Below are 13583 nucleotides of genomic sequence, written 5' to 3' on the forward strand. Positions count from 1 at the left end.
ACACTGAACACAACACAACATTGAACACAGAATAACACTGAACACAACACTTAATACAAAATAACACTGTACACAACACTAAACACAACACAACACTGACACAACACAACACTGAACTCAACACAACACTGAACACAACACTGAACACAACACAACACTGAACACAACACTAAACACAACACAACACAACACAACACAACACAACACTGAACACAACTCTGAACATAACATAACATACATAATACAACATGGGGGGACGACCATTGGAGGGACACACTACTAGTGGGATCATTTTCAGAAGATTATCACCTTTTCCAATGATAAAGGACTGGATCTGGAGCGAGATAACATGCTAACATGTTAACATGCATGTGATGGCGCTTCGGCCAGTGGTGTAGTCTAGTTTTTTCTAGTGGGTATACTGTGATTTTTCCCTCCCAGCCTCATATCGTTCATTTCGGAATGCCATAATAAATCTGCGCTCCCTGTCTAACGTTATATATATATCTAACATTACATGTTATAAGGCTGATCTGTGCATGATAGTGCTGCATTTTGACATATTTCATGTCGCATCTCCCCCCTTTGATGGTATATGACGCTATAGTCAGTCCCAATGGTCCAAAATTCAAGTGCTTCGTAACACAGACAGGGTGAACGTTTTGAATGAAAGTGAAAGTTCTGTCACAAAACGCTGTTGCGTATCCTCACACATTTTTAAGTGGGTATATGGAAATCCTTGGCCTTTCCTAGTGGGTATACGGTGTAGTCCTGCGTATCACGTAGACTAAACCACTGGCTCCGGCTAAGTCAGAAAGGGTGCAGGGTCTCTGCCCACAGTGCCCAGCTGTCTGCTCTTGCACAGCAGATGAGGTCACGACATTGCCTTGTTCACCAGAGCGTTCTGTGGGCTAAACTCTTTCACATAATGATGTTAGGTGGCTGAGTAAGGGTAATGCACTCAAAAGACTATGTGAAGTTAGGGAGGAGATTTTTGCTTTTCTCAGAGATTGTGCAATCACAAAGACAACATTGCACAACAAAGGCAATGCGTAAATGCTGAATGGGACTTGATGGAGAGGTTTGCTTTTTAGTGGCATCTTCAACCACTTAATTGGACTTAATTTGTGACTACAGCGGAATGATACAACTCTCTTCACTACACTGGCTCGCCGCTGGTGGAATGAGCTTCCCACGGCTGTCAGAACTGCAGAATCACTCCCATCTTACGCTGGAGACTGAAATCCCATCTCTTCAGGCTACGCCTTAACTGTCCCTTCTGAGACATCTACTACCCGTCTGCACCAGGGACGTGCCGTCCATATAAGCAGGGTAAGCAGTGCTTACCCAACGAAAAAAGAAAAAAGGAAAATATTAAAATAAAACTGCACTGTGTCTCCAGAGAAGCCTACTTCCCCCTATACTGTTTTTCCTGAGACACATACTACCCCCCTGTATTGTTTCGCCTGTGTCTATATTAAAAATAAATAAATGAATAAAGAAAGAAAGTCCTTCTTCTAGCACGACGACTGCCAATGGCCCCAGGCCTGAGCATGAGTACTTTTCCTTTTATGACTAGTGGATAGATGATTCACTTACTTAGTCAAATGTATTGATTGTAAGTCGCTTTGGAATAAGGCATTTGCTAAATGCCTAAAATGTAATGTATATGTACAACAGTTACTGATATTATTGGAAAATGTACTCCTTTTGGTTCTTTTTTAGTCTGATTTGCACCCTGACAAAATGTTCTTACACTACAGTTCCCTGCGAGGGTCTGCTTCAACTGGAGCTTATTGACATTCAAACATCAGCTGACCTGAGGCAGGTGCTTTAGTCTGTGGGCTGTGCAAAGTTTTAGACTGAGCATGTCAATAGATAGCACTTCCCAAACATGTGAAGATTGGCATTTTTTTCTTATAACTATGTTTGTATCAACATACACTTTACCCAGACATCATATGAACCAAACTTTTCTCTTCTTGCCCAATCAAAGAAGTACGGAGCCCCCCTGGGGTCACATGGTAGAAAAAAAATATTTGATGTGTGAATCCGTTCCCTCGGTTTTGTAATTCGTTCCCTCGGTTTAGTAATCTGTTCCCTCGGTTTAGTAATTCGTTAGGGTTAGGGTTATGGTTATGGTTAGGGTTAGGGTTAGTGTTAGGCCCTACGAGCCAGAACGATTGCAAGGATTAGGGTTAGGGTTAGAATCCTTGCGATCGTTCTGGCTCGGGGAACGAATTACAAAACCGAGGGAACGGGATTCACACATCAAATATTTTTTTTCTACCATGTGACCCCAGGGGGCTCCGTAAAGAAGTGACATTTCTCTCATTAGAGGGGAAAAATATGTGAGCTGTATTATTGAAAATAAACACAATTGTATTAGGCCCAATAAAAGGTACCTTTATATGTTTTACAAGTGTATACAGTTATTGCAAAGGATAGCGCATGCATGTAAAAAATTCAAATAACATCTCCAAATCTAGCCACCTTAAAAATCTAGTTGACTAGCCCTGCCCTACAGAGAGATCCTAGTTACTATGTGGAGGTTAATAACCATAATGATGATGTAATCTTCCCCACAGATGGTAATAATGCTGTCTCCTTTGTAAGCTGCAGATGTTATTACAGGAAACATACATACACACACACACACACACAAACACGCACTTATGCACACACTCATACATGCACGCACGCAAGCATGTGCAGTAGGGAGACTTCTGGGAAGGGTCCAGATGATCAGGTCTCAGCTTTCACATTCTTCAGACCTCTGAGTGTGTGTGTGGGTATATGTGTGTGTGTGTGTGTGTGTGTGTGTGTGTGTGGTTGCTATGTGTGAGAGAGCTTTGGTTCTGGAGCTGTGTAGTAATGAAGTTGTGATTTTCTGAGGGTCCACACCCCGTGGCTCCAGTCCATATTCTGGCATCTCTGGAGAGAGGCTGCATTTAGGAGTCTCCATATGCTGAAGCCGACACACACATCCACACACGCTCACACACACACACACACACACACACACACACACACACACACACACACACACGCGCACACACACACACACACACACACACACACACACACACACACACACACACACACACACATAGTGCAGCCCTGAACCTCCTTTTATAGGCCCCTTCGAAAAACACTCATCTGTGAAGTTCCCCTGTTACTGAACGCCCGGGTGGATAGAGGACATTCCTCTGTTGGACTGCAGAAAGCTATTATTAAGGCTACAGGTAATATAGAGGCTGTCTTGAATGGCCTTGGCTTGTTCACTAAGGGTTAATATAGGTCTGTGTCTGAATGGCCTTGTTCACTAAGGGTTAATATAGGCAGGGCTCTCAAGTCTCACGCATTGGGCGTGAGACAAGGTGTGGCGTGTGAGCGTGTGAACGGGTTGAAATGTGTGTGTCTCACGCCCAATGCGTGAGACTTGAGAGCCCTGTATAGGTCTGTGTCTGAATGGCCTTGTTCACTAAGGATTAATATAGGTCTGTGTCTGAATGGCCTTGTTCACTAAGGATTAATATATACTCATTGAACACTTTATTAGGAATACCTGTACACCTTCTCATTCATGAAATTATCTAATCAGCCAATCATGTGGCAGCAGCACAATGCATAAAATCCTGCAGATATGGGCCAGCAGCTTCAGGTAATGTTCACATCAACCATCAGAATGGGGAAAGAGAAAAAGAAAATTGATCTCAGTGATTTTAACCGTGGCATAATTGCTGATGCCTTGAGTTTGATTGATTTGGCTTGAGTATTTCTAAAATGGCTGATCTCCTGGGATTTTCACGCACAACAGTCTCTAGAATCAGGGTTAGGGTAAGAATGGTACTCAGCAGGGTTCGAGTTATAAGCTGAACTCTGTGGGGGTCTCCAAAATAACAGTGCGAAATGTTCTCATGCACGCGCGAATCATGCCCACACAGCGATGGGACTTACAAGTTTTAATTAGCTATAGGCAGTAGCGGATTAAGGTGGTCAGTGGCCCTAGGCTACTCCTTTGTGTGAGGACCCCCCGCCCCCATACACAAGCCTCCCCCCTCCCCAAAATATACAACTCACGAGCACCCTGCACACACACACCACTCATAATGCTTTACCATAAAACACTTAAACACTTTAATAACACAATAACACAACAGTGTTAATAATGCAAAGAATAAAAAAAAGGTTCAGTGCATTCAGTTCTGTCTCTATTGCTCTCCTCTCCCGTTGTCTCTCTGTGACTGTCCTGTTGTCTGTCTCTCTGTTGCTGTCCTGTTGTCCGTCTCTCTGTTGCTCCCCTCAGCTCTAAATGACAGAAATGAATTAGCTAATTAGTTGGCATGTAAACATATAGTTAGGGTTGGGTACAGTTTGGGTTTTATTCGATACCGGTGCCAAATCGATACTTTAAAAACGGTACCGGTACCGAAACATCATCCTCATCCTCAAATCCCAACATATCCTGACGCTACAGCTGCAGGCTACTCATTTCACCACATCAACAGCCCCACATGAAACAACAGCTATAAAAGCGATAGTCACACATGTATCTCGGCCAATAATTGTGTTATTTTTGCTATACAGAAGGAGCGAAAAATACATTAGGTTAGTACACTAGGTTAGTAAAAAGTAAAAGCCACCTTACCTTTACGGAGACAAGATAGACCAAAGTGGTCTGTTTTCAGTAGGCTGCGGTCGCGGTCCTGGAACCCATGATGCTGACGTCCGATGTCCTTTCTTTATCCAAGATTGGATGAACGTGAGAGGGTCAAATTTGTCTTTGATAAAAACCCGAAATTTTCTAGGCTTGATGACCCGGTCGGCAGCAGTGGCCTTTTTTTGGGCGGCATGGTAGTTACTACTGTATGTATATACTCCTGTATAGCTAATGAATGAATGTTTGCTTCTCAATAATAGGCTAGGTGCACGATCTCACTACTTCCTGAAAGGCAACTGGTGTCTCACTCTATTGGTTTAATTGATTAATCAGCTGTGCACTGTGTGTTCCAACGGTTTACCGCACAGCTGATTAATCAACCTTTTGCTGTTGCACAATATTCTACTGCGCCCCATGGTGTCTTGGTGGTGAAGTGCAGGCAGTCAAAGGCATACTGTCATTCACAGGAGATTAATGGTGCGCGTAGTTCTTTTGGAAAACATGTTTATTTTACAATATTTATAATATAAATTAAATAATATTCATTACATTGACATTTTGATCAAATAATAGTTGTGGTAATGTATTATTAGCGACCCCCACAGATTTTTGATTTTACTGCCTTCATGGGAGCTCAGAGAGCCTCAGACCATCTCTATGGGAGCTCAGCTCCCATTGGCTCCCACATAACTCGAACCCTGGTACTCAGAATGGTACAATAAAGAAAAGACATCTAGTGAGCGGCAGTTCTGTGGATGGAAACGCCTTGTTGATGAGAGAGCTCAACGGAGAATGGCCAGACTGGTTGGAGCTGACAGAAAGGCTACGGTAACTCAGATAACCACTCTGTACAATTGTGGTGAGCAGAAAAGCATCTCAGAAGACACAACGCGTCGAACCTTGAGGTGGATGATGGGCTACAACAGCAGAATGCCACGTCGAGTTCCACTTCGGTTAGCCAAGAACAGAAAGCTGAGGCTGCAGTGGGCACAGGCTCACCAACACTGGACAGTTGAAGACTGGAAAACATCCGGGTCAACAGCCTGGTCTGATGAATCTTGATTTCTGCTGAGGCACACAGATGGTAGGGTCAGAATCTTGTGCCAACAACATGAATCCATGGACCCAACCTGCCTTGTGTCAACAGTCCAAGCTGGTGGAGGTGGTGTAATGGTGTGGGGAATGTTTTCTTGGCACATTTTGGGCCTTAAATACCAATCAACCATCGCTTGAATGCCACAACCTGAGTGAGTATTGTTGCTGACCACGTGCATCCCTTCATGGCTACAATTTACCCATTTTCTAATGGCTACTTCCAGCATGATAATGCATGTGACAAAGCAAAAGTTGTCTAAAACTGGTTTCATGAACATGACAATGAGTTCAGTGTTCTCCAGTGGCCTTCCCACACGCCGGATCTGAATCCAATAGAACACCTTTGGGATGTGGTAGAATGGGAAATTCACAGCTTGAAAGTGCAGCTGAAAAATCAGCAGGAACTGCGTGATGCAATCATATCATCATGGACCAGAATCTCAAATCTCATGAAATCAAAAATGCAGGCTGTTTTGAGAGCAAAAGGGAGGCCCTACCCAGTATTAGTTTAGTGTTCCTAATGAAGTGTTCGGTGAGTGTAGGTCTGTGTGAACTGCCTTGGAGTGTGCAGAGGTCTCAGAAGTGTATCTGAACCCACCCAGCCCCAACCAACCCCAACCAGCCCAGAGGAAAGGTTCAGGTTACACTGTATGAGGGGGGGGGGGGGGGGGGGTGTAAACATGGATAGTTTTACTGTATCAGTGGTGGACATTCCCACAGAGTATGTGGGAGAGAGAGAGAGTGTGTGTGTGCGTGTGTGTGTGTGTGCGAACATGCGTGTGGGGTGTTGGGGTCAGGGTGGTGTTGGGGTCTAGGTGTTTCCTGCAGCGCTGAAGGACCTGAGTGTCCTGGCTCAGACTGACAGGAGAGACGAGCAGAGGAGAGGGCAGGCATGTGTGACTCACACAGATATGTATCAGTATCTGTGTGTCTGTGTGTGTGTGTGTGTGAGTGGAGTGTTGGGTGGATCCACTCCCTCTTAAACTCAGGCTGAGAAGGCAGAGCCTCAGAACCAAGAGGAGAGGCAGAGCAGCTGGAGCATACACTCTCTCTCACTCTCTCTTTCTCTCTCTCACACACACACACACACACACACACACACACACACACGCGCACACACACACACACACACGCGCACACACACACACACACACACACACACACACACACACACACACACACACACACATATACACACACACACACATCAAACACAGGAACACATTGATACAAACTGACCGTAGATAAATAGACACACACACACACACACACACACACACACACACACACACACACACACACACACACACACACACAGAGACATCTCTGAAAGCTCTGTGAGAGGGCTGCCAAGCGGAGAACACCCTCGCCTGGACGCCAGACGGTCAGAGAGCCCCTGGAGAGGACCGGCCTCCCCAGCCATGCTTCTGCTGCAGGGGGCCACTCAGTGGGGGTCTACCCAGTGGGGATCCTCTTTGCGGGGGGCAGCAGTCTGGGCCGTCCTGCTGATGCTCTGGGTCAGTGTGTGTCAGGTCTGCGGCCAGCTGACTGAGGAGGACCAGGTGGCCATCGTGGCCCTCCACAACCGTTACCGAGGAGAGGTGGCGCCAAGCGCTTACTACATGCGCGAAATAGTAAGAGCTGCCGGAGAGATACAGATTTGATGTGGTTAAATTCTAGGAAACTCTCATGCTAATAGATCTGTGTGTGGTTAACTACTAGGAAACTAGCATGCTAACATATCTGTGTGTGCTAACTACTAGGAGCTAGTCAAAACTAGACAAAACTGTTAGGAGGGCAGTACTATGGGTAGGTCTTGTATGGCGGTGTATATCTAGGTCTAGAGGTTCAGGGTAATACTCTGCTTATCTGTACCTGTATCACCTGCAGGATGGGACATGTTGGGTTGAGGTCGATCAGCACCCGAGAAGGAAATGCTGTTTGGTTCTCTGTCAGACAGAACCATGGTGGGTTCTCTGTTAGAAAGGACCATGGTGGGTTCTCTGTTAGAAAGGACCATGGTGGGGTTCTCTGTCAGACAGAACCATGGTGGGTTCTCTGTTAGAAAGGACCATGGTGGGGTTCTCTGTCAGACAGAACCATGGTGGGGTTCTCTGTTAGAAAGGACCATGGTGGGGTTCTCTGTCAGAAAGGACCATGGTGGGGTACTCTGTCAGAAAGGACCATGGTGGGGTTCTCTGTCAGAAAGGACCAGGGTGGGGTTCTCTGTTAGAAAGGACCATGGTGGGGTTCTCTGTTAGAAAGGACCATGGTGGGGTTCTCTGTTAGAAAGGACCATGGTGGGGTTCTCTGTCAGAAAGGACCATGGTGGGGTTCTCTGTTAGACAGAACCATGGTGGGGTTCTCTGTTAGAAAGGACCATGGTGGGGTTCTCTGTTAGAAAGGACCATGGTGGGGTTCTCTGTTAGAAAGGACCATGGTGGGGTTCTCTGTTAGACAGAACCATGGTGGGGTTCTCTGTTAGAAAGGACCATGGTGGGGTTCTCTGTCAGACATAACCATGGTGGGGTTCTCTGTTAGAAAGGACCATGGTGGGTTCTCTGTTAGAAAGGACCATGGTGGGTTCTCTGTCAGACATAACCATGGTGGGGTTCTCTGTTAGAAAGGACCATGGTGGGGTTCTCTGTCAGACATAACCATGGTGGGGTTCTCTGTTAGAAAGGACCATGGTGGGTTCTCTGTTAGAAAGGACCATGGTGGGTTCTCTGTTAGAAAGGACCATGGTGGGGTTCTCTGTCAGAAAGGACCATGGTGGGGTTCTCTGTTAGAAAGGACCATGGTGGGGTTCTCTGTCAGAAAGGACCATGGTGGGGTTCTCTGTCAGAAAGGACCATGGTGGGGTTCTCTGTTAGAAAGGACCATGGTGGGGTTCTCTGTTAGAAAGGACCATGGTGGGTTCTCTGTCAGAAAGGACCATGGTGGGGTTCTCTGTCAGAAAGGACCATGGTGGGGTTCTCTGTTAGAAAGGACCATGGTGGGTTCTCTGTTAGAAAGGACCATGGTGGGGTTCTCTGTTATAAAGGACCATGGTGGGGTTCTCTGTCAGAAAGGACCATGGTGGGGTTCTCTCAATGTGGGGTTCTCTGTCAAACAGAACAATGGTAGGGTTCTCTGTTAGAAAGGACCATGGTGGGGTTCTCTGTCAGAAAGGACCATGGTGGGGTTCTCTGTTAGAAAGGACCATGGTGGGGTTCTCTGTTATAAAGGACCATGGTGGGGTTCTCTGTCAGAAAGGACCATGGTGGGGTTCTCTCATGGTGGGGTTCTCTGTCAGAAAGGACCATGGTGGGGTTCTCTCAATGTGGGGTTCTCTGTCAAACAGAACAATGGTAGGGTTCTCTGTTAGAAAGGACCATGGTAGGGTTCTCTGTTAGAAAGGACCATGGTAGGGTTCTCTGTTAGAAAGGACCATGGTAGGGTTCTCTGTTAGAAAGGACCATGGTGGGGTACTCTGTTAGAAAGGACCATGGTGGGGTATCTATCAGACATATTCATCTGAACAGCTAGTTTCCTCCTTCCTTCCTAGTTCCTTCCTTTTGACTAGTACAGCAGGGTAGTACTGGGTTGCATGAATCAGTGAATCATTGCAAGCAGTGTGAGAATGTGTGTGAATGTGTGTGTGTGTGTGTGTGTGTGTGTGTGTCTGCCCATTTCTCTGTTGGTTTACTATGAAGATACATCATCACATTCACCACACTGTGACTGGAAGAGGGAGTGTTTACTTAAATCAGTCCTGAGTTGTGCAATGGAAGAGGGAGGGTTATGTATGTGTGTGTGTGTGTGTGTGTGTGTGTGTGTGTGTGTGTGTGTGTGTGTGTGTGTGTGTAGGCTATGGAATGTGTCTGCTATCTGACTCTGGACTCAGGGAGGTGAAACCACAGTTCAATAGAAACATTGTCATGTTGTATGAGAAAGAGCATGAAATGTCAGCTGACATGAGAAATTGTTTCTGAATCATCAATTTGTTGAGTCAGGATCACAATGTTCTATGTCTTCTCCAGACAGACAGGCAGGCATGCAGGCAGACAGGCAGACAGAGAGACATCCTGTGCCATTTAGCTGAAGCTTCTATCCAAGAAGAGAGAGAGAGAGAGAGAGAGAGAGAGAGAGAGAGAGAGAGAGAGAGAGAGAGAGAGACTCCCTCTCTGTCCTGCCTCCAGTAGAGAATACAGCCTATAATGCTGACCAGATGGGTGTGCAACAGTTCTTTTGTGATCTCAGAACACAACAGGGTGGGTCTGTGTATATGTGTGTGTGTGTGTGTGTGTGTGTGTGTGTGTGTGTGTGTGTGTGTGTGTGTGTGCACGAGGGTGTCCAATACAGATGTGTTTGTTCAAGCGAGAGGATCTGATATCCTGAGGAGAGGATTGAGGATGCAGCCTGTTGAGGAATTTAAAGCAGCTTTTCCTCCAACAACAGACCTGGGGGGGGGTCATAGTTAACAGACCAGGTGGGGTCATAGTTAACAGACCAGGGGGGGGGGGTCATAGTTAACAGACCAGGGGGGGTCATAGTCAACAGACCAGGGGGGGGGGGTCATAGTTAACAGACCAGGTGGGGTCATAGTTAACAGACCAGGGGGGGGGGGTCATAGTCAACAGACCAGAGGGGGTCATAGTTAACAGACCAGGGGGGGGGGGTCATAGTCAACAGACCAGGGGGGGTCATAGTTAACAGACCAGGGGGGTCATAGTTAACAGACTGGGGGGGGGGGGGTCATAGTTAACAGACCAGGGGGGTCATAGTTAACAGACCAGGGGGGGTCATAGTTAACAGACCAGGGGGGGTAATAGTTAACAGACCAGGGGGGGTAATAGTTAACAGACCGGGGGGGTCATAGTTAACAGACCAGGGGGGGTAATAGTTAACAGACCAGGGGGGGTAATAGTTAACAGACCGGGGGGGGGTCATAGTCAACAGACCAGGGGGGGTAATAGTTAACAGACCAGGGGGGGGGGTCATAGTCAACAGACCAGGGGGGGTCATAGTTAACAGACCAGGGGGGGGTCATAGTTAACAGACCAGGGGGGTCATAGTTAACAGACCAGGGGGGGGGTCATAGTTAACAGACCAGGGGGGATTGACCCACACATGACTCCTCCACCTCACCATCTCTGCCTTGATAGACAGACATACAGACAGACAGACAGACAGACAGACAAACAGACAGAGACAGAGAGTGAATCATCTATCCGTCCATCTATCAGTCATAGCAGGAAAAGGTCTATGCTCATCTATGCTCATTGGCAATCATAATGCTAGAAGAAGGAAGAATTAAGTTTTTTTTTTTTGATTTTACAGTAGTGAAAATGATCAGGGGGTTAGATGGGATGTCGATGTCTCAGGAGGGACAGTTAGGTGTAGCCTGAAGAGATGGGTCTTCAGTCTACGGCGGGAGATAGGGAGTGACTCTGCAGTCCTGACAGCCGTGGGAAGCTCGTTGCACCAGCGGGTTGCCAGGACAGTGAAAACATTCCTAAACCAATTTGTGCGTGTGTCACTAGATTTGATTTAGTTGAAAATAATGGAAGTACAGTTCGCACGGCGGATGTTGAGGGTGACTAAAGCATCATGTGCTCATGTTTACAGGGGAATGTTGACGGTGACTAGCCCTGGCCACACCAGACGATCAGAAAACGTATAAAAACCTACAAATGTATACAAACTATTTGATTTGATCCATGGAATTCGGGCGTGACGTTTTCGCCAAGCGTAAATCAAGGGAGTGGCCTATCTCTGGTATATACAGTGTCCGGTCGCTGCCTCCAGGCCAACATTAGCAGAACCAACACACTCCCGGATCAGATGACTATATGAACATCCCCTCTCTGGAGCAGGAAATACCAATGTGTTCTGCTGCTTGACTGGGTCAGACTCCATGGTACTGACTCGATCACCATAGTACTGACAGGGTCAGCTATGACACCATGGTACCGTGGTGCAACATGTCCAACAGGTCTGATATAGAGAAGGATCGGGAGAAAGACATGTCGTGTTTGTTCTCTGTATTCCCCCGGCTGCCATTGTTCTGACATGATGTTATGAGTATCTGTATCCTTGATGACAATGGGATTGCTGTCACCTCATAGGTTCACTTGGGACACGCCTCTGTCTGAGTTGACCTCTAACCTTTAGAATCAGAACACTGGAGCAGAGGAGGAACTTCTACGTTGGCTAATGTCTCCCCCTGGCTGTCACCCTGGGTCACTACACCCCAGTATACACAGTCAGCAGGGAAGGAAACCTGCAGTGTAGTATCTAAACCTATTATTGTACTGTACGCCTACCAGTTGGTCTCTCTCTCTCTCCCTCACCTCCCTCCCACACCCTCTCTCACGCTCTCCCTCCCTCCCTCTCTCTCTGTAGAAGTGGGATGTGAATCTGAAGGTATTGGCAGAGAGCTATGCAGTGAAGTGTGAGTGGCAGCACAACCCTGACATGCCTGAGGACACGGGGGAGAACCTGTACGCCGCCACTGGAACCCTTGATGTCAGCGCGGCGATGAGGAAGTGGTACCTGGAGCACGAAGACTACGACTACAACAACAACACCTGTCAGGAAGACAAGATGTGTGGACACTACACCCAGGTAGTACACAACATACTACATACTACACACTACACCCAGGTAGTACACAACATACTACATACTACACACTACACCCAGGTAGCACACTGCACACTACATACTACATTCTGCGCACTACACTCTACCCCCAGGTGGCACACTACATACTACACCCTACACCCTACACACTACATACTACATACTACACCCTACACATGACACCCAACACACTACACGCTACACACTACTTCCTACACACTACACACTACACCCTACATACTACACCCTACACACTACATACTACACACTACACACTACACACTACATACTACACACTGCATACTACAGACTGCACACTACATGCAATACTACCTCTTACACGAGTGCAATCTTTATGCAAATATTTTGTATTTTTTTGTACTACTTGTGTTGTTCATTTGTCTCGTCTTATTTGTCTCTTACAACTATTGTCACTTGTCCAATTGTCTCACTTGTCTCTTATAACTACCGCCACTTTATTTTTGTTGTTGCTGCAACGTCGAGGAACTGAAGCCTAAAAATGTTACTCTCTCTACACTCTTATACTTATATAATGGGATGTAACAAGAAACTTGAAACACTACATACTACATACTACATACTGCACAATACACACTACACATTGCACACTACACCCAAGTGACACACTACACACTACACACTACACACACACACACACACACACACACACACTACATACTACAATACACTACAATACACTACACTACATAGTACACATGTCTGTTGTGTGTTTCAGATTGTGTAGGCAGACTACTATGTAGGTTTAGGGTTAAATACTGTGTGTTTGTGTGTGTGTGTGTGTTTCAGATGGTGTGGGCAGACTCTCAGGCTGTGGGCTGTGCTGCCCATCGCTGTGACACCATGGAAGGGCTGGACTTTGAGAAGGCCACCTTGCTGGTCTGCAACTACTTCCCAGCGTAAGGACAGAGTATTCACTCATGTAGTGGGTAACTAGAGCCTGTGTGTGTGTGTGTGTGTGTGTGTGTGTGTGTGTGTGTGTGTGTATATATACTGAGTATACTGACAGTATGCTGACAGTGCAATGTAAGTCGCTTTGGATAAAGCGTATATACAGTATATTATCATTCTCATACAGGAAGCATGTCTATTGTATGTCTCACTGACATCCCAGGGTGACTGTTGACTTGTGGTAACTAGTGTGTGTGTGTGTGTGTGT

The 13583-nt window shown here is 46.4% G+C and overlaps 1 protein-coding gene across 1 annotated transcript; it reads left to right on the plus strand.

Moving 5' to 3' along the window:
- Positions 1 to 7179: 7179 nt before the first annotated feature.
- On the plus strand, positions 7180 to 13327 carry LOC308160291 (peptidase inhibitor 16-like; the record flags this gene model as incomplete). The annotated part of the gene is made up of 3 exons (XM_080534209.1): positions 7180 to 7392; positions 12146 to 12367; positions 13214 to 13327. 3 exons carry the CDS (start codon positions 7180 to 7182, stop codon positions 13325 to 13327), a joined length of 549 nt encoding a protein of 182 aa, XP_080390335.1.
- Positions 13328 to 13583: the final 256 nt, after the last annotated feature.

This window comes from Nansenia antarctica (genome assembly GCF_963989245.1).
Source record: "Nansenia antarctica genome assembly, chromosome: 6".
In the NCBI taxonomy this organism is placed as follows: Eukaryota; Metazoa; Chordata; class Actinopteri; order Argentiniformes; family Microstomatidae; genus Nansenia; species Nansenia antarctica.